General features: G+C 61.6%; 1 protein-coding gene across 1 annotated transcript in view; it reads right to left on the bottom strand.

Annotated features, from left to right (window-relative positions):
* Positions 1-21,014, bottom strand: part of HMCN2 (hemicentin 2) — a 139,232-nt gene that overhangs the window by 57,773 nt on the left and 60,445 nt on the right. Inside the window, exons 23-40 of the mRNA XM_069476953.1 lie at positions 19,882-20,009; positions 17,271-17,525; positions 16,427-16,513; positions 12,999-13,193; positions 11,920-12,050; positions 11,492-11,639; positions 10,990-11,116; positions 10,078-10,232; positions 8,803-9,081; positions 7,684-7,962; positions 6,916-7,024; positions 6,549-6,718; positions 4,878-5,032; positions 4,435-4,531; positions 3,799-3,894; positions 2,771-2,947; positions 1,225-1,382; positions 441-564 (exon numbers count right to left, since the gene is read on the bottom strand). Coding sequence (XP_069333054.1) covers positions 441-564; positions 1,225-1,382; positions 2,771-2,947; positions 3,799-3,894; positions 4,435-4,531; positions 4,878-5,032; positions 6,549-6,718; positions 6,916-7,024; positions 7,684-7,962; positions 8,803-9,081; positions 10,078-10,232; positions 10,990-11,116; positions 11,492-11,639; positions 11,920-12,050; positions 12,999-13,193; positions 16,427-16,513; positions 17,271-17,525; positions 19,882-20,009 — 2,870 coding nt within the window. The remainder of the gene's footprint in view (positions 1-440; positions 565-1,224; positions 1,383-2,770; positions 2,948-3,798; positions 3,895-4,434; positions 4,532-4,877; positions 5,033-6,548; positions 6,719-6,915; positions 7,025-7,683; positions 7,963-8,802; positions 9,082-10,077; positions 10,233-10,989; positions 11,117-11,491; positions 11,640-11,919; positions 12,051-12,998; positions 13,194-16,426; positions 16,514-17,270; positions 17,526-19,881; positions 20,010-21,014) is intronic.

Genomic DNA, 21,014 nt, shown 5'->3' with positions numbered 1-21,014 from the left:
TGGGGGCTCAGAGAAGCAGAGTGACGAGTGCCAGGTCTCAGAGGCAGGATCCGAACCCCGTGTCCCTGACACCCCAGAACCAGTGCTCCTAACCACCACCCACACTGCCGCTCCAGGCTGGACGGCTACCCCAGGGGGCCCAGACCAGTGAGGACACTGGGCCTACTGCTGCGACTTCACACCCCTCCCACCTCGTCCCTGAGCACGGAGCTCGCGGCTGCATAGACGCCCGCCTGCCCACCTGCCCACCTGTGGGGGCGCTCACACTCCAGGGCAGGGCTCTGGGGGTCCACCAGCCCCCACTCGAAGGCAGCCAGCCTCAGGTGGGCACTCCTCCACCCAGACACCCTCTCTCCCTTTGGGTGTGGTTGGGGACACCCCCACCCCATCTTCTTGGACTACTGGGCAGGACCACGTGGCCTTCCCGGCCTGAGACTCACTATGGACTTGCAGGATGACGTCCCGGCGGTCCTCGCCCACCGTGCTCACAGCCACGCAGGAGTACCTGCCGGAGTCGGAGGCCCGAGCACTGGCCAAGGCGAGCATCTGGCCCCCAGGGAAGACCTGTGGCCCCAGAGGGAAGCCCACATTAGGCGAACGTCCAGCTGTTGCACACCCCAAGGGGCAGCACCCCATCTCACAAGCTGGCCCTGCTGCCGGGCACGCCTGGACAGCGTGCCCCAGACCCGACTCCCCCTCGATACAGGGAGACCTCAAGCTTCCCCCAGGCCTGGGGAACTCTGCCGGCTGGCAGGCCACTACGCCAGTCCTATGGTGGCACTCGCCACGTGTCGCCAGTGAGCTCTTGAAATGTGGCCAGTCCAAGTTGCAAAGGGCCACAGGTATAAAATCCACAGCAGAATTCAAATTTAGTATGAAAAGAAGAATGTAAATGTCTCATCGATAATTTTTATATTGATCTCGTGATGAAACTGTTTTGGATGTATCGGATTAACTAACATGTATTATTAAAATTGATCTCACCTGTTTCTTTTTACTCATTTGAAGGTGGCTGTGAGAATACTTTAAATTATACAGACGGCGGTGTCACGGAATGTGCTGTTCCCAGGGGTGGCCCGGCTCCAGGCGGCTCTGTTCACCCCTCCTGCCTCCCTGAGCCAGCACCGCTTCCCCCTCACCCTAAGCCCCCGGGGCCTGGCCTCTGCTCCCAGCACCCACTGGAGGTGCCAGGAAAGTGAGCCAGGGCCACCCAGCCCTACTGACCTGGAGGCCAGGGGTCCCTGCCAGGGACACGGGGTTTCCATCCTTCAGCCACAGCAGTGTGGGGTCAGGGGTGCCGGTGGCATCGCAGGTCAGCCGGACAGGGGTGTTGAGGAGCACCGGGCCTGGCAGGCTGGGTGGCAGCGTGATTCGAGGGGGCACTGCAGGGTGGGGGTGACACGGGGCACAGGCTGAGCCCCGCTGAGAGCAGAGCAGGCAGGCCTTGGCTGGGCACTCCCACCAGAGCACACGGCCATGAGGAGAAGCATGAGGACAGCCACCTGGCCACAGGCAGCCACTTCACCATCCGGTAGTGTGCCCATCCCCTCCTCTCAACACTGCTACGAGGCTTCTACATGTGGGAAACTGAGGCTCAGAGACGGGAAGTCACCTGCCCATAGTCGACCAGCTAGGAAGCAGCAGAAGTAGCATTTGAACTCTGGCCTCTGGTCAGCAGGGGGTCATTTGTCATGGGGATGGTGTGGAGGCAAAAGCCCCCGGACAGTTTCACTTCCTAACTCAGAGGCGTCAGAGGACACACTACCTTACAGGCCGTCCCTCGGGGCAGAAAATGGCCAGAGGATTCCACTGTATCTGGGAAGCATGAGCTATGATGCCCAGGGTCCAGGCCCCTGCCAGTGACCCACTGCTCTGAGGATATAGACGTGACCTTCCCCGTGGCCCATGGGGCCCAAGAAGTCCAGCCTTCACATGGCCACTAGCACCCCCCGCACCCCTGCTCTCACATGCGGTAAGCTCCAGCCCCCCGGCCTCTTTTCACTCTCTCCGGTTCCCCAGGTCTCTGCAGCCTCAGCCTTGCTGCGGGTCTCAGTTTAGGTATCCAGGTGTCAAAGCTGCCCCTGGGCTCCAGGCCAGGTCAGTGCCCCATTACAGGCACTCAGTTGTACCTTATGTTTATTAGCTCTTATCACAATTGTCATCAAGTCATACTTTGGGTAGTAGTGTAATTACTGTATCTTCCACTAGACTGAAAGCTCCCAAGTCTCCCTTATTCAGGGCTGTAGCCCCAGGGTCTGCCCCAGAGCATGCACACAATAAACGTGGTTGCACAGAAGATGGGCAGATGGAGGAATGGATGATGGAATGGATGGGCAAATGGATGGCTGGATGGGTAAGTGGATGGATGGGCAGAGGATTGGATAGAGGGATGGTTGAATCAATGGATGGATGGTCAAATATTCACACACATGGATGGAAGGCTGGCTGGCTGGCTGGCTGGATCAACTGATGGACAGTTGGGTGTTCGCACGTACAATGGAGGATGGCTGCCTCACTGACTGGTGGCTGGCTGGGTGGATGAAGGGACAGATAGGTAGATAGATGGGTGGATGGACAGATGCATGGAGAGATGGGTAGGTGGACGGATGGACTGGTGGGTGGATAGATAGGTGGATAGATGAGTGGATGGGTGGGTGGGTGGATGGTTGATGGATGGGTAGTTGAGTGAGTGAGTGGATGGAAAGATGAGACAAATGGATGAAAAGACAACTTTTGGGACAAGGGCCCGTATCGTCCCCAGGCAACTCACCGTTGACCCGTAGGCCATACTGCATCTCTGTGCTGCCTGCCACATTGGATGCCACACATCGGTAGCTCCCAGCGTTGGAAAGCTGGGCTCGCTCAATGCGGAGAACTCTCCCATCAGCTGATACCGTCACTCCTGTCTGGGCAGAGACAGGCCGGCGGCCCTTGAACCAGGAGACATCTGGGAAGAGAAGAGAGATGCAAGGGGTCCTGCCAGCCCTAAGACCCTGCTGGTGTCGTGGGCATCCAGGAGAAGCTTCCAGGGTGGCCACACTTCTTTTCAGGCAAGAAAGCCGGGTTCTCCAGGATGGGGAGCGGGGTGGAACAGGGCAGCCTGACAGGACCAAGGGCAGGGGGGAAGCCCCAGGGGTGGAGGATGGCATGGCTGGGGGCAGGGACAGCAAAACCCAGCCCGGCCCGCTCCCCTCCTCCCAGGAGACCTCTCACCTGGGAGGGCTTTTGAGGACATGAGCCTCAGAGGGCAGGGCTGGGCCGCTGTGCCTGCAGCTTCCCTACATCCTGCCAGGCCCCCCCAGAGCTCAACAGGGGCCCCCAGTGGAAGGGGCAAATGCCCCAGGGCTCACCTACCCCAGGAGAAGTGGGTGGGCCTGGCTCAGACGGGGGACGGAGAGGGGCCTTCCTCCTGGGATAAACATCACCCCGTCCCACGTGCCAAGTGCGCACACCTAGCCCCCTGCGCCTGGCCCTTTCCTCAACTCTGCGTCAACAGAAGAGGCCAGACGGATGGTGACTGGGAGGGCCTGGGCCTCGCCCCCAGGCCCGGGCAGCCCTGTAAGTTGCAAAGTCTGAGCAGGAGCCCTGCAGGCTCGCTTCAGACCCAGAGCACGGCCCTGGGTCCTGGTGGTGCTGTGGCAGGATGGCACGACGGCCTTGTCCAGGAGGGAGGGAGACAGGGGCAGTGCGGAAGGGCCTGCCGATTTCTCCCACGGTACCACCGCCTGAGGGTGCCTGGAGCACTTGCCAGCCTCATTAGATGTGCAGGTGGCATTCTGTCTGGAGGAGGGGTCTTACCAGGAGGGGGCACGCCCGAAGCCAGACACTCCAGAGTCACGGAGGCATTTTCCAGCACTGCCTTGTCAACCGGGCCTGGCTCGATGTTGGGGGGCACTGGGGCAGACAAGGGGAGTCCCAGCTTGGTGGGTGGGGCTCTGCCATCCCCAGCGCCCCTCCCCCATCCTCCCCAAAAGTCCTGGACATCAGGGCTCTAAAGCAGCTCATGTCCTCTGACCCAGGATCCCCACCCCTGAAGCCACACGGAGGGACAAAGAGTGACAGCTGCAACGTTTACTGCAACCACAGAGGACGGCCCCCAGGGACAGCAGCAGCCCAGCAGGGGGTGGGATCATCACAGCCACGGGAAGTGACAAGGGCAGGGACTGATGCACAAATGAACCCCAAAATGAATAAAATAAGCAAAGGTAAATGGGAACATGAGCAAGGCCTGCCACTAAAAAGCCCACCAAAAACATCCGCAGAGCAAATTGTTTGTGCCTTCATTTCAGGACTTTCCCCTTCTCCTCAATTTAACTACACAACTATAATTTTTAAACCTCCTCCCCCACTGCAGTCACACTCCCCAGCCCCAAGGGCCCTCAGGGCATCTCCCGCCATCCCCGCCCCGGGCTCTGCTGGCGCCCACGTCCTCACCCAAAACCTTCAGTGCCACATCCCTCCTGCTCTCCCCAGCCAGGTTAGCAGCGGCACACGTGTAGACACCTTCGTCCCTCAGGTCCACCTTGTCAATCTGGGGGCGGAGGGCAGAGAGCGCCTGTGCATGCGGCAAAGCCACAGGGCCCAAGGTGGAGGGCAGTCTGAGGACCGCAGGACAGGGCACTGGCTCTGGGGGTGGAGTACGGGCAGAGCACTCGGATCCCAGAGATCCCTCTGGCCTCTGGGCACACTGCCCTGCCTCCATTTCCTCCCTCTGACAACTGAAGCTCCTGGGACCCAGAGGAGTCCGAGGGTGACCTGCCCCTGCAACCCCCGCTTGCAGGCCGAGAGAGCTCCATGCCCATCCTACCCCCAGGCTGCTGGCCCTGATCAGGTCTCCAGGAACCCCTAAAAGTGGCTCCTCTACCTGTGCCACATACCTGCAGGGTCCCCCCAGAGGCTGCCAGGGCCACCCCATCCTTCCACCAGCGGAGGCTTGGGGTAGGCACCCCAGCCCCTATGCACTGGAGGGTCACAGGCTGCAGGAAAGAGGCTGTGAGGTTCTCACCCCCGACGATATTAACCGATGGGAGCTCTGGGGAGAGGTGGAAGGACTGGGGTCAGGGTCAAGAAGGGTACAGTGCACACCCAGCAGCCCCCTCAATGCCTGAGGGTGAGGGCGTAGCCTTGAATGGCTGGGCCAAGGGCTGGCCTCTAGCTTCTACCCCTTACCCCCCAGACACCTGGCTTAGGGGAAAGAGCTTCAGACTGGGAACCAGCAGAGCAGTTCTTTCCCTTTAAACGTTCTACTATCCATCCATGCATCTGTGCATCTATCTATCCCTCTATCCACCTACCCATCCACCCACCCACCCCATCCATCCATCAATCCACCCACCCATCCAACCATCCACCCACCTACCCATCTATCCATCCATCCATCCATCCATCCATCTACCCACCCATCCATCCATCCATCCATCCACCCATCCATCCATCCACCCACCCATCCACCCACCTACCCATCTATCCATCCATCCATCCATCCATCTACCCACCCATCCATCCATCCACCCACCCATCCACCCACCTACCCATCTATCCATCCATCCAACCACCCACCTATCCATGCATCCATCCATCCACCCTTCCATCCACTCATCCACCCACCTATCCATCCATCCAACCATCCATCTACCCACCCCCCCATCCATCCATCCACCCACCCACCCATCTATCCATTCATACATCCATCCACCTACCCATACATCTATCCACCTACCCATCCACCCACCCACCCATCTGTCCATCCGTCCATCCATCCATCCACCCACCCATCTACCCACCCATCCATCTACCCATCCAACCACTCATCCATCCACAAACCCACCTATCCATCTACACACCTACCCATCCATCCACCCATCCATAAACCCAGCGATCATCCATCCACCTATCCACACCTTCTATCCACTCATCAATTCATGTATCCATACATGCATTGAGCATTTACTCTGTGCCCAGAACTATATTAGGGCCCCAGACACAGCAGAAAAAGGCAGCCACCATGCTGCCATCTCAGAGCTCACAGAGCTGGACAGCAGAGATGGGCAACTGAATAAGCAATCCCAATGTAGTGGGTGGTGGGCTCTGGCTATGAGAGGCTGGGTGGTGCAGACTAGAGAATTGGAATCAAGGAAAGCTTCCTGGAGGAAGGGGTGTTTCAGGACATACCTGAAAGATAGGGAGGAGCTAGGCAGGCAAAGAGGAGGGAGAATCTTCCAGGCAGAGGGAACAGCAGACGCAGACTCAGAGGTGAGAAGGAGAGTGCTCACTGATGTATATAAAGAACTGAACAAAGTTCAGTGTGGTTAGCATGATGAGAGTGGATGGAGAGAAAGGAGGCTGGGGAGAGGAGCGAGGACCTAGGGGCTGGACAGGACAGATGACAAGTGTGAAACATGGCCCAGACCAGACTCTCACACTTGTCCATGGGGAACTGGGAAGGGCTTCCCAGAAATGCCCTTCCCAGGCCTGCCACAGCCTCTGGCTCCACCCAACTCTGGAGTCCTGGGCTCCCCCTGACCCCAGAACCCCAGATGTCCACTCACCGTGCACGGACACCTCCACCTCAGCCCCAGCAGTGCCTGCCTCGTTGGTGGCCTGGCAGGAGAAGAGGCCTGCGTGGCCCAGCTCCACGTGGTCGATGTGCAGTGTGGCCCCCTGCAAGGCCACCTGCACCCCAGCCAGCTCCTCAGCCGGGCGGCCATTCTGCAGCCACCTGCGGTGGGTGGGCAGGGGGCAGGCCAGCCTGAGGCCAGGAAAGGTGGGGCAGGACAGCCAGGAAGCCTCGCAGCACCTCCGCCTGCCCCGTCATCCCTGCCCCGGAGCCTCTTCCATACTCCTGGGGATGGGAAGCAGCTCCCTCCCCACCTGCTGCCACCACCCTCCGCCCGGCCTCCGCCACGCCATACGCACTGTATAGTAGGTGCCGGGGAGCCGGAGGCCTGGCAGGGAAGTTCCAGGGGCTGTCCCACGATGGTGGTCACCTGGCCCAAGCCTTCAGCCACCAGGAGCTGCGGGGGCACTGCAGACAGGACCCACTGTTGGGCGTCTGGACTTGAGCAGCCCCTCATAGCACCCTGGAGTCCCCAGTGCCCTCAGGACAAGGCCCCAGCCTCACCTTACCCTTCAAGTCTCCCCATAAATGGTCCCCCTCCAGGAGGCCTTCCAAGGCCCCCTCAAGGCTGGGTGAGGGGCCCCCTGGCCTCCCCACAGGCAGGGCCTGTCCCCTCAGTACACTGAGGGCTCAGGAGCCAGGCTGGCCTTGTTCCCTGCTTTGCTTCTGGTAGCACGTGGGGCCAGCACAGCTAGTGCTTTAGACGCGTCTGCCAATGGACGGAAGGCCCCACCCACCCCGCCCACCCTGCTCCGGGACCAGTGCCCATGAGCCGGCCTCAGGAACGTCTCCATAAATGCCCTTCTATTGGTAGAAGACAGAACGGCGTCCTCTGCTTTGAGTGACCTGGCCCAGGGTCCTGGGCAGGGACCCTTGATCCCAGGGCTCCACCCTGCCCTTCCCTAGCTCTGCTGGCCCCCAGCCCAGGCCTCGTCTGTGTCGTCCAACACTGGGACACTGGTTACTTCTCTGCCACCCTCCATCCCCTGGGTCTGCTCGGGACAAGGGAACAGTAGATGTGGGTGGAGGGACACAGCCCAGGTGGCTGGGGGATGGGCTGGGCTCACCCTGCACCTCCACGGAGTACTGAAGCACGGCCTCCCCGGCGGCGCTGCTGGCCACGCAGCTGTACAGGCCCCTGGACGCCTCCCCCGGGCTCTGCAGCCTCAGCACGCCGCCCGTCTCCAGCCACGTCTCGTTGCCCTCTGCCACGGGCAGCCCCTCATGGTGCCAGGAGAGGGTGGGGGGTGGATGGCCCCTGGCCACACACTCCAGCGTCACGGGCCTCCCAGCCATAGCCTTCACCTCATACGGTCCTCTGCCAGCACCCTCAATGGTGGGTGGGACTGGGGAAGAGATAGGAGGCCTCTCAGGGACCAGGGCCAGACACCAGCCTGCTCTCCGTCCAGCCCAACAGGCCTGGTGAAGCCCCTCGCTGACCCCAACCCGTGTGGAGCCCTCCCCTCCCTCAGCCCCACTGGCTGCACCCCTGCTCAGACAGCAGATCCTCCGGGAAGCCTCTCCCAGACCCTGCTGGAAGCATCTGCACCCTTCTGGGCCAATAGGTGCCCCCTCCCAGGGCACTGTGTGCACGCTCTCTCCATCCCCACTGCCGCCCCAGCCAGCCCATCCCTAGCACAGCGATGGCGCGTCTGTATCTCCCAGTTCTGCACGCGGCAGGTCTCAACATCAGTCGCACTCAAAGCCATGGCCCCCCAGGGCCAGGACCAGAGCACAGCTCCTAGACGGCCCCGCCCCAGAGGCTCACCGGGGCCACCTGCCAGTGGGGCGAGAGCCCTGGTCCCTTCACCCGCTGACTGGGAGAGCTAATGCCGCAAAGTGCCCTGCAATCTAGCACACGGTGAGTGAGTAACTGACGCCAGTTAGTCACTAGCAGTGGTCATGGCGTCTGGGTGTGGCTTAGTGAAAAGCCCTAAACCAGACTCAGCTCTGCCCTGAGGCCTGGACAGGCCCTTCCACTCCTGGCCTCAGTTTCCTCACCTGGATGAGGGACGGTGGATGAGCCGAGATGATGCTCTTCCCTGGATAACTTTCCGTCCCATTGTCCTGTTTGCCTCCGACCACACAGAGTGGCCCCCCAGCCCTCCTTTGGAGACAGATGGAGGCCACCCAGCCCAGAGTCCCTCCCACTGCCCACCCCAGCTGCCACAACTCCTGGCCCTCACCATAAACCTCCAGTCTGGTGGCCTTCTCTGCAGCCCCTGCAGCGTTGCTGGCCTTGCAGGTGTAGATGCCAGTGTCCGAGCCCTGGGCCCTTCCCAGCTGCAGCTGCCGACCGCCTCTGGCGTAGACAGCCTCAGGGCTGGGGGACAGCAGGGCCCCATCCTTGAACCAGGTGATGTTAGGGCTGGGCGCTCCTCGGGCCTCGCACAGGAACCACACTGGGTGACCCTCCATGACGGTCACCTCGCCCGTCTCATTGGAGCCCCAGATGGTGGGGGGTGCTGAGAAGGACGATGGGGGCTTTGTCACAGGAGGCCCCCCCAAGGCAGCTGGCATCCTCCCCCAGAGTGGCACGCTCAGGCCCTTGGGCCACAGGCTCCCCACACATCACAAGCTTCTACTATGGGGGCGGCAAAGGCACCGGGGATGGGGAGAGTGGGGTCTGGGGACAGACGGGAGGGGCGAGCTTGGGGACATGCTGGCATGGAAGATGCAGGGGGTGGGGAGGGTCAATGGGCCTGGGCCATGGCCCCCACTCTGCCTCTAACTCACTAGACCACCCAGGCTAGGTCACTTCCCCTCGCTGGGCCTCAGTCTCCCCATCTGTGAAATAAGGGGCTAGATTAGATTGGGACCCCCAGGGCCGGTTACCCACCCTGGCAGTACCCAGGGTACCCAAGGTGACTCTAAGGGCATGCGGACACAGCATGAATTAACTGCATCTCAGAGTGGAACTTCCACTTCTCCCTCCACACTGACTACAGCAAGAAAAGCCTGCATTTGGTGCTACTGTGCATGCACTTAACCTTTCCAGCACTTTCTACTGTCCCTGTGTGAGCACAGAGAGCATGGATGCAGGTGGGTGCCCCGTGCCCAGCCCACGCTGAGGACGGACAACATCGCCCTGGGGGTTGTGCTGTTTCCTCAGCCCCTTCCGTGCAAATGGCGCTGGTGCCCACTCTCAGTTGAGATACTGCGCATCCTTTTAGATAAATGCGCTTTGGTGTAAAGCAAAGTGACTGATTCAGAGAAAAGGTTTTAAAAATCATCATTCCAAGTGGTATCAGAAGTAGTAAAATCGGTGAAGCTGGGATGGAAACATCAGATTTGGGAAACTCCGGGCCACAAGCTCTCTGTCCCTCCCCCCCACCCCGGCTTCCTTAGGCTGCTCCACTCCCCCACCCCGCTCAGCGCCCCTTCCTCCCTCGTCCTCCTCCAAGGCAGCGAGCAGCTTCCCGAGCAGCCCATGGCGGGGCCCAGAGGGTGTCAGGGCTCACTGTGGACTCGGAGCTGGAAGTCCTTGGCCTGCTGGCCGGCTGGGCTGAAGGCCACACACTGGTACCGCCCCTCGTCCCCCAGGTGACTGCTGGCGATTCTGAGAACCTGGCCGTCCTCCCGGAGCTGCGTGTGAGGGTCTCCGGGAAGGACAGGCCTGGGGAGATGGTCGGGGAAAGCGCCAGTGAGGCCGCGGTGCTGGCGGGGCGGGCTGCACGGGCAATGCCACGTGGGGAAGGAAGGAGAGCCATCCACGTTCGCCAGGAGGTGTCCACAACCCAAGGCCAGCAGCCATGGAACAGACACACAACGCGTGGTCCACCGTGCGATGGACCATTATTTGGCCATAAAAGGAAGGCGACTCTGCCGCTCACTACATGAGGACGAGCCTCACAAACCCTACGCGGAGTGAAAGGGGCCGGCTGCGAAGGCCACCTACTGCCCGTTCTGTGTATGCAAAACGTCCAGAACAGGCAGCTCCGTGGGCACAGAGAGCAGACTGGGGCCGGGGGTGGGGGAGGGAGCTGACGGCTTAATGGGTACAGGCTTTCCTTTGGGGTGATACGGTGTCGGGAACTAGACAGAGGCGATGGCTGCCCCGTGCTGTGAACCTATGAAACGCCACTGGACTGTGTGCTTTAAAATGATTAATTGCATGTTATGTGAATTTTACCTAAATAAAATGAGTTTAAAACAAAAGGCAGAGGGACAATAAGGTCCTGCCCAGGCAAGAGCGGGGTCTCCCTGGGTAATCTCTCGCTGGGCGGGAGTCACCTGTGCTGCCCTCAGCCCGGCCCCCGGGCACGTGCCACACCTGTCAGCCTCCTTGGAAGTGTTGAACCTGCCCCCAACCCCCACCCAGCTGTCCCAGGCCAGGCACAACCCCCACGCCATCCGCCACGGGGGCCACTTACTGCCCGTCCTTGGTCCACTCCACCTGGGGCATGGGGACCCCCGAGGACAGACACTGCAGCTCCACGTTGGCACCAGCCAGGCCCAGCACCTCCTGGGCGGCCCCGGCTCCAAGCACAGAAGGAGGGACTGGGGGTGAGAAGGGGGGGAAACTACTCAGATGCAAGCCCCACCGACCACAGGGCCTTTGCCTGTGCTGATCCTCCGCCCGGCTTACCCTTCCCTTCCCAGCCCCTGGGCAGGTGGGCCCTGCTCTGTGGTCTTAGCAGCCTGGAACACTCTTCTGTAGCACTTGCAGCAGGAATGACTTGTCTAACATGTGATTGTCAAGTGTCTGTCCCCCGTGCCCTGACAGCTCTGTGAGGACGGGTCTGGGTCTGGCATGGGCCCCTCTGTGCCCCCTGCTCTCTGCAGGCAAAGTTTCCCCTTTCCCCCGTCTGCCTACAAGAGTAGGGCTGGGGGGCCAGACGTGCCCAGGAATTGCGGGGCTCAGGCCTCACTCACTGAGCACGAGGAGATCAAAGTCCCTCTGGGCGGTCCCAGCCTGGTTCTCTGCCCGGCAGGTATAGAGGCCAGAATCACCCTCCTGGATCCTGGGGAAGTGCAGGGACCGGGCCCCATCCAGGAGGCGGTGGGTGCCGGCCTGGGGCATCTGGGCAGAGGAGGGCAGAGGCAGCGGTGAGTGGAGACCCAGCCACCCCAGTGTCGCACGGTGGGAACTGAGCCCCAAGGAGCTGGGAGGTGACGAGAGCAGCACTGTGCTCCCTTCTACTATGTAGCCCTCAGGGGACCACAGTCCCCCACTGCCCTGAACCCCAGTGTGTCCCCCAAGATACCCACCACACCTTGGCACATGCAGCAATGCCCGTCCAGAAGGCCTGTCCCCAATCCAAATGCCACCCACAGCCCATCTGCCCCAGGGGGACACCCACCAGCAGCCCATCCTTCAGCCACACAATCTCCGGGGCTGGAGAGCCGTTGGCGTCACACTCCAGCGTCAGGGACTGCCCGGCCATGCCCGACACGTTGGCCTTGCGCCCGTCCTCTCGGATGCTGGGGGGCACTGGGGGCAGGGACAGTGAGGAGCTGCCTCCCTCCCCTTGGAGCCACAGCCACTGGGATGCGTCCAGGCCTGGGCAGGCGGTCCCAACTCCCACCCCTTCCCCAGAGCCTAGGGTCGCCACTGTGCCGGTCACTGGGGTCCCAGGAGTCTGCCTGGCCCCTGATCTGGCCACGAGGGGCCCCATGGGCCTGCCAATGGCTGCAGCAGCCTCGCCCTGGGACTGGCACACCCTGGCGGCCCAGGCCAGTGTGCCACACGCTCTGACACTCAGCTTTGCAAGGTGCTGCAGCCTGTGGATCCATCCGGGTCTACACCCAGCTTGGGGTCACAACCACCAGGGTGGTCCCCTGAGTCAGAATCTCTGAAGCTGGGGCCTGCGCATGTCTTCGCATGGAGCTGTTGACACCGACCCAGGAGGCTGGTGCATGTCCCGCCTGCAGGGACAGCTGGTGCTGGTCCCATGGTAAGGGGGGCTTCCCTGCTCACAGCACGGTGGGCATGGGGGTGAGGTTAACATGAGCCTCTGGCCAGCGTCAACAGCTTTAACCTGGCAGTGGACTCTAGGGCTATCGCTCCCATCGGTGCTCATTTTAACAGGAATTCACCTCCTAGACCATTTAGAAGCCACCTATTCAAGGGGCTTCCGCATGCTCTCGCCGTGGGTGTCTCTCTGGGGAAGTGGGGTGCCCAGTGCAAACTGCCACTTTTCCAAACCCCTCATGCCCTCCCCCTTGCTGGCACCTGGGGGTGGGGACCTGATCCTCCTCTGCAAGCAGCTCTTGGGCCCTGGGGAGCTGGTGCTGCCACACCTGGGCACTGGGTCTTAAATCAGACCCTGGCATCACTACCAGCCTCTGTCGGCTGGGGCCATGGGAGGAGGGTACGAGCTGGTCCCTGGGTCCCCACAGCTTTCACCTCCCCGCCCCCAGCTCTGCGTGCCCTGCTTACCGTGGACCACCAGCTTGGCTCTCCTGGACGCGGAACCTGCCTCGTTGGTGGCCTGGCACTCGTAGTCTCCACTGTCCATGGGCGAGACGGACGCCAGGAACAGAGACCCTTCTTCCAGCACCACCACGCCCGGCCGGCCCTGCAGGGGCTCTGAGGACGGGCCCCTCCGCCACGTGACCTGCGGTGTAGGCGTCCCTGGCAGGGTGCACAGAGCCATCAGCACCGTCCCCCCCGTGTCTCCTCTGTGCACATGTGGCTGACCCTCCAGCAGGTGGTCCCAGACGCCCCTCCCCAGGCTGCGAGGAGTGTTTCCTGCACCCACTCAGGCTGTCCGCCACGGTCTCCCCGGCCCCTCGTGTGGACTGGCACCCGCACCGGCACCCCCAGCCCCCGCCCTGCCCTGCATTTCCTTTTTGTGCATCACCCCAACTCTCCGACGTACAGAGAACATGCTCATTATTCGTTCTTATTCTATTCTGTCCATCTCCCCCACCAGGCCCGGGTCTTTACTTTGTTCCCTGCTGTACCCTCAAGCGCTGGCACAGTGCCTGGCACGCAGCACGCACCAAATCCACGAGGAGCCGGCCGTGTGCCGCACGCTACACGGAGCACGGTGGGAAACGCCAGCACTGCCCAGCCTCACTCTCCCCTCACAATGCCATGGGCACAGGTCGCTTTGCTGGCTGCACCCCCCATTAACTCCCCCGACATTCCTCGCGTTGGCCTGGCGCACGCGGGTGCACAATAAACGCTGCCACTGGGCAATGAGGGGAGCCGTCACTCTGTCACCGGCCCCTAGAACAGGGCCTGCACAGAGCGGGTCCCCGCGTGGGCCTTGAGCGAGAGGCCCAGCCGCCCGTGCACACACACCCGCGAGCCAGCGCTGACCAGAGGTCACAGCGAGAGCCCCCGCTGTGCGCCCTGCTCCGTGGCGGCACACTGAGCGACCCCAGGATGTAGCCATCCTCACCGTCGCCTGACCTCCGCCAGCGCTGGGTTGGAGGGCGAGCTCGGGGCCACATCCCCAAACTCGCAGGTCAACACCCTCATGCTGCCTGTTGGGGGTGCCCAGCGAACTGCACCCCCATTCACACTCGCCCCACGTGTCCTCGGGCCAGTTACCTGATTGCTCTGTGCCTGCTGTCCCCTGCTGGGGGCTGCCATCCCCACTGTGGGGACACAACCACACACACCACACACATCACATACAACAGACACACCACACACATGCACACACACACCACACACATACACATGCACACACCACATACACAACATACATATCACACACCACACACACATCACATAGTACTAACACAACACACATGTGCACATTACACATACCACACACTATGCACGTAAGCCATATACATACGCCCACCCCACACCACACAACCCACATGCCACACACACATATCACATAGTACTAACACACAACACATGTGCACATACCACATACACATGCCACATACATACCACACACTATACACATAAGCCATATACATACGCCCACCCCACACCACACAACCCACATGCCACACACACATATCACATAGTACAAACACAACACACATGCATACACATCACACACACACACCATATACATACCACACACTATACACACAAACCACATACATTCACACACCATACATCACACATACAAACCACACACATGCATACACACATCGCACACACACCAAACACCACACACACCACACACCCCCTCCCGGCCCAGCCTCCCCACAAAGCCTCCATCCTCCCCGCCACCCGGGGGACGCGGCCTTCGTGGCTGCTGGCCTGGAAGGGCAATGGGTTTTCAACTCTGGAACTTCTTTTCATACAAAAAATCTAACCCATGAAGAGCTGTAACTGCAGGACGGTCTGAAGCTCTGCTGGAAGATTCCAGGGGCATGAGCTGTCACTGAAAGTCACTCACTTTGCCTCCCCCTCCCTACTTCCCAGAGGAGAGTCCAAAGTCACCAGCGAGTGGGTGCTCTGCCCCACGAGGGGGAGGCAGATGGTGTCACTGCAGGTCCCAGGGCTCCCAGGTGTGGGCGCTGGGCTTGGTGCTGTCCCTTTAGCCCTCGGAGCCCTCTGAGCCCGAGGCCCCAGGGCTGGGGAGCAGAGCCCACCCGTCACCAGGCAGGAGGCCCGAGGGTGGGGGCTCGGGTGGTGCTGAGGAGGCTCAGTCTGGCCCAGAGGACGGGCCTCTGACTGACCGGGGACGCGTGTGGGGGCTGCGGGGCATGGAGAGGGCAGGAGGCCCTGGCTGGGGGGTGTCCCACCTCCCACCTCCACCCCCCAGAGCAGAGTGGCTGCCTGTTGTTCCCAGAGACGGACACGAGGTGGCATCGTGGTCACGGGCCGAGGACCTCGTCCCCTGGGAGGGCAGCTCTGCACATAGGGAAGCAGGGGTTCCCAGAACCCCGCTGGGTGCCCGCCCCACCCAGAGAGGTGCAGCCGTGCTCCCGCCCACCTCTCCCTCGTCCTTTCCAGGGGCTTCCCTGGCGCCCGCGGCTGGAGGAGGAACAGCTGAGACTAGAGCCAGCTCTCCGGGCTCCCGCCAGGCTGCTTTATAACCTGCCACTTGCCACCCGGCTACCCAGACAGCACCCTCTGGAAAGCACCGACCCCACACAGGGGACAGCAGGCCCTCAAGGAGCAAGACGCGCAGAGTCATGGAAGAGCAGACGCCTAAAGACGCAACTCGGGCGGGGGTGAGACCTGCCGGGCGGGGCGTGAGGCTCCCAGGAAGGTGGACTCCCCCTCAAACTCATGGCAGACCACTGAGTTCTCACAGCAGCCCTGTGCAGAGGGGCTGCTAGGACCCCACTGTACAGATGGGGAAACTGAGGCTGAGAAAGGAGACGCAAACGGCCCTAGGTTGCCCAGCCAGGAAGGGCTGCAGCAGGGCTCAGAGGTGGCCATCTGGGCCCCACCCTGTGCTGCTGCGCCAAAGAGGGCCCCAGAAAAGCGGGTTTACACAGGACCATGAAAATCCAGTCTCTGTGAGAAAGTCTGGGACTTGGGGAGAGGCAGGGACCACCGAGTCCCAATCCACAGGACCCTTGGGCCGCCTTGGCCCCAGCTGTCATGCCCCAGACGCTGGGGTGGGCACAGGCAGGGCTGGGTCATACCAGACCACAGTCTGGGAGTCGCACCCTGGCCGTGTGACCTCGGGCAAGCCTCGCCCCTCTGGAACTGGGCTGCCCCAGTGAAAAGGGGCCAACTGGAAGAGCCACCCTACAGGGCTGTTGATGGGATGAAATGCCTGGCTTGGTGCTGGCAAGGAGTGAGGACCCCATAACCCTCGGTAACCCATGGGCCCCGCCCACTGTGTGCCACCCAGGCTGCTGGAACGTGGGCAGGGGCTCCTCCCTAGCCCAGCCCACCCCTCACCTGCCCAGGCCCACCCAGCCCAGCCTCACCTCTGGCCGGGCACGGCAGGCTGGCATTCTCTCCGGCCACACGCTCCAGCAGGCCGCTGGTCTCGTCAGCCCCCCAGTGCGGTGGCTCTGGTGGGAGGCAACACGGCTGTGCTCACACCCCTGGGCCCAGAGCTTGGCATCCAGGACCCAGGGCCAGCAGGGAGGGCATCCCCTTCCAGAACCCCAGCCCGTAGCCTCCAGCAAGCTGTCAGGGCCAGAGGCTCTGGCTTGCCCCCCGCAGGGTGACCCCATGGAGCAGCCACCAGGGCCGTGACACCAGGCTCAGGGGGCCGAGCTTGTGCGCTCAAACACAGGGCCAAGCGTGGCTCTGCCCTGCATTCCCTACCAGCAGCAGTTTTCCAAGTCTGTTTTAAATTCCTAATAGTGCAAATGCTAGCACCGCCGATCCAGAACTTTCTATGTGCCGGGTGCTTCAAGCATTCTCTCACTGACCCCCCATGTGTTATTGGACCCACTTTACAGATGCGAACGCTGGGGTCAAAGAGTGTACACGACCGGCCTGTGGTTGTCCAGCTGCCCTGGGCCCAGTGCCTGCCCCGACCACTGGCCCAGGTGCCTCTGTGCACCCAGGTGCTAAGGGCCCCAAGGTCACGGACCAAGGGGAAGGAGCGCAGGGAGGCCCTGCTGGTGGCTCTGAGGACCTGCTGCGTACGACCCAAGGGCTGACTGGGCTCTGGATGTAGAACAGCCCTGTGGCTGTCTGTCTGTCCCAGGAAGGAAGGGGATAGGCACAGAGCGTGGAACAGACACGAGCACCTCTTGAGTCCAGGCAGCGGCTGGGGGAGGTGTGGAGAGGCGGGTTCTGGGGTTCAGGGAGACTCACCCAGCACCCTGAGCTCCACCTCCCAGGCGTCCACCCCAGCGCTGTTGGAGGCCTCACAGCGGTACCTCCCGGCGTCGGAGGTTCTGATGGCCGCAAAGTGGACGGAGCCCTCGGGCTCCCCGCCCCGCAGGGCCTGCCCGTCCTTGGACCAGCTCAGCTGGGGCTCGGGGTGGCCCTCGGCCACGCAGTTCAGATCCAGGGCTTCTCCCGCCAGCACCTTCAGGACCCGAGGGCCCGGCTGCACCTGAGGAGGCACTGATGGGGCCCCAGGGGGGTATCAAGGGGGGCCAGGTGAGGGTCCCAGAGCCCAGACCCAGGCCACATCTCAGATGTCACCGACCAGCAAAAGCATCAGGGGCGCAAGTGGAGGCTGGCAGGAAAAGATCCGAGGACGCCCCCCGTGGACCCCAAGTAAGCAGCGTCTGGCCGTCCACCTGAACACGCGCCCTCACAAAGGACTCGCGCCAGCCTCCCGCCAGTGCTCCCAGCACCTGGGATTCCCGGCTCAGCGCACACGGGGGGAAACTGAGGCTGGGGGCGGCGAGGGACAGACTCAGATGGCCCAGCGAGGTTGGGCAGCAGCACGCGCATCCCAGCTCAGCTCCTCACAGCCACGGACCCTGTGCCGGCTGGAGCCTCAATGTCCCCTTGTCACATAGCCGCCCTCCCAGGATGAATGAGAGGCCACACAGAGCCCGGCCCACAGGGGAGCCTGTGGGGTTGCAGCCAGTCATTCCATCGGGACATGACTCCTGCCTCCCTCTGTCTCTTCCCACGGCTGTGGGAAAGGCGGTTTTCGTTCCTTTCACGTTTGTGTTTTCGAGTCACTTTTTCATCCACCATCTGATGCCATGCCCACCCATTTTGCAGATGAGGCAACTGAAGCCCAGAAAGTCCTTTGACTTGGCTGGAGTCATCCCTCCCTCAGCTGATGGAGCTGGAGCCAGCACCAACCCCGGGCTGAACGTCCAGAAATCCCGGTGGCTTCCTGTGGGCCCGGACCAGGAGGGCCCAGGAGAATTCTCGGAGTCCAGAGGCCACCCAGCTCCGGGTGCTGAGTGGGAGACTGGGACAAGTGTCCTGGGCCCTCAGGGAAGTGGAGGTGCACCCACCCCTTCCCAGCTTCTGAGAAGGGGCCCAGAGATAAGACCATTGTGGGAACCTAGCCCTGGGCAGAGGCCAGCCCCTTGGGACACAAAGGCCTTTCTGCCTAGGAGGGCTCCCTGCCCAGAGGCACAAAGGTGCGTGTACCCCGCCCACCCGTCCCCTTACACACAGTTGCTGAGAGCAGTAACGGCCTCCACTGTCCTGAGCACTTAATGTCCTCGATACCTTCTGACGACTGTGGGATGGGAATTATTGAGGCCCCCACTTTACAAAGCAGGAAAGCAATGCCCAGAGAGGCCAAGTGACTGGCCTGAGGTCACACAGCCAGTGTAGCAGTCAGGATTCAAACCCAGCTCTGCCGACTCTGAGGCCCTGCACCTTACCCTGCCTCCCCGTGTCTCTCTCACCCCGCCCCATGCAAACCCATGCGAGCCTCCGAGCCCCTTCCCTCTCCGGGCCTCAGCCTGTCCATCAGTGAAATGGGGTGTTAGCTCAGACCAGGGGTCTGCAAAGTCCTCTGTACAGGATCAGACGATGAACGTTTTAGGCTGAGCAGGCCAGATGGCTGGTCTCAACATCTCAGCTCTGCCACGGCGACATAAAGCAGCCACTGCCAGCACAGACAAACTGCGCTACATTCCAGTAAAACTCGTGTTTACGGACACTGAATTTCAATTTCAAATATCACAAAATATTATCTGGATGTTTTTTTCCATCCAATCATTTAAAAAGGTAGAAACCATCCCTTGCTCGTGGCCCTATGACAGCAGGAGGTGGCCACGTCTGGCCTGGCCTGGGTGACTCCCAGGATCTCTAAGAGGACAAGCTCCTGCCTTTTGGGTACATGACTCACACTGGCTGCCTCCCTGCATGGGAACCAGACACCCGGGCAGACGCCCACCCCCAGGACCCCCAGCCGGGCCTGGGACCAGCCCCACAGTGGGGGAATCAGGGACTCTGCCAAAGAGGGAAGGACATGTGTAAAGAGCTCGGCCTGGAGCCTGGCATACAGAAGGTGCTCACTAAGTGGCGGGGCCTCCTGCCACGGGTGTATAAAGTGACTTGTTGAATGGGCAGGGTGGGCAGTGGGGCCTGGAAGGGCCTCTCTGGGGGCCTTAGTGCTCCCAGCGGGACGGGGGCTCTGAGCGGCGCCCCACAAGCCTCTCAATGCCGCCAAGCCCTGGGCTCCTGGGCTGGGCCCCGGCACCAGGCAGAGATGCTCTCAGATCCCTCCCGACCCCCACGGCCTCCAAACCTAGGTCCCCACTGGGCCCTGCCCTGCATTCCTGGGGGCCCCTGAACAGCATCTCCAGGCCCCAACCAAGGAGTACGGGGAGAAAGGGGCCAGGGAAGGGACACAGGCCTGAGGACAGGACACAGAGGTGACAAGAGCAGGTATCGAGGCCCCACAGAGGGGGAGGCGACAGGACCTGCCAGTCCTGCGTGTGGGAGGGGTTGGGGAACAGGGATGGTGGGAGAGACCAAGGCTGAAGACTGGCCTTACCTTGCACCCTGAGGACGTAGTGACGGGAGGTGGACCCCGCGGGGTTACTGGCTGTGCACTCGTAGTGGCCGCTGTCACCCGCCTGGGCCTGGGCCAGATGCAGGGAACCGGATGGGAGAAGTCCCTGCCTGCAGGAGTGGGGGGCACTGGTGAGACCCCCACTGATCCCACTCTTATGGAAAGGCTTCAAGACCCAAATGGAACCAGCCACCTCCCCCAGGAAGCCTTCTGGGACTGTGGCAACACCCACCGCCCACCCTGCACCTCCACTGCCCTGAACCACCAGGCCAGGGCCAGCCCCACACCCCCGGGTGTGAGAGATAAGGAGCACTGGACTAGGAGTCCACTGACTTGGGTTCAAGTCTAAACTCTGAATCCTTCCCAGCTGTGTGACCTCAAGCAAACCGCTTCCCCTCATCTATGAAACAGGAGTACCCAGAGGGTCTGCGTCGGGGTCCTCCACAGGCTCCCCCCAGAGCGTGGCACCAGGTCACTCTCCTCCTCTACCGCACACGCCTGCCCTGTGGCGTGGGGATGGGGAGAAGCCACCGGCCCTGAGGCCTCTGCTTCTCACTGCAGCGCCTGCTGGTGCTCTGTTGGCTGGAGCTGTGTCGAGGGCCGCCGGAGGCAGCTCTGGAAGCATCATTGCCCTCCCTGGTCTGGCCCACCTTGCTAAAGTCACCTGACCCCCATCTCACAGGGATCCAGGACCCCCAGCCAGGCTTCTGCAGCTGGGCTGGACCCCAAGGGGCCACTGCGGACATGATGTCACTGGCCCATATGTGCTGGCTCCACACAGCCCCTGCCCCCGGAAAACGGCAAGGGCAGCTGCGGCCACTGGCCCTGACTGGCCCCGAGAGCAAGCGGCCAGCACAGGGGTGGGGACGCTCACTAGAAGCTACGAGCTGGGCTCTAGACCCCAGCAGGCCTGGGCTCCAGTCCTGGCCCCACTCTCCTTTCTGCTGAACCCCAACATCCTCCTCTGCTAACGGGGATCACAGAGCCCCTTGTGGAATTCTTGGGGAGCCCCACTTCCAGGCAGCTGCAAGGATCATGTGAGATGCTACCAAGTGCTGGGCACATGGTTATCAAACAGGTCAATATTCACTTTGTGCCATTTGGGCTTCTAGCTT

The sequence above is a fragment of the Eulemur rufifrons genome, chromosome 7 (assembly GCF_041146395.1).
Source record: "Eulemur rufifrons isolate Redbay chromosome 7, OSU_ERuf_1, whole genome shotgun sequence".
Lineage (NCBI taxonomy): Eukaryota > Metazoa > Chordata > Mammalia > Primates > Lemuridae > Eulemur > Eulemur rufifrons.
The sequence above is the reverse complement of the archived record's forward strand: the minus strand, read 5'-3'. Positions and strand labels throughout refer to the sequence as shown.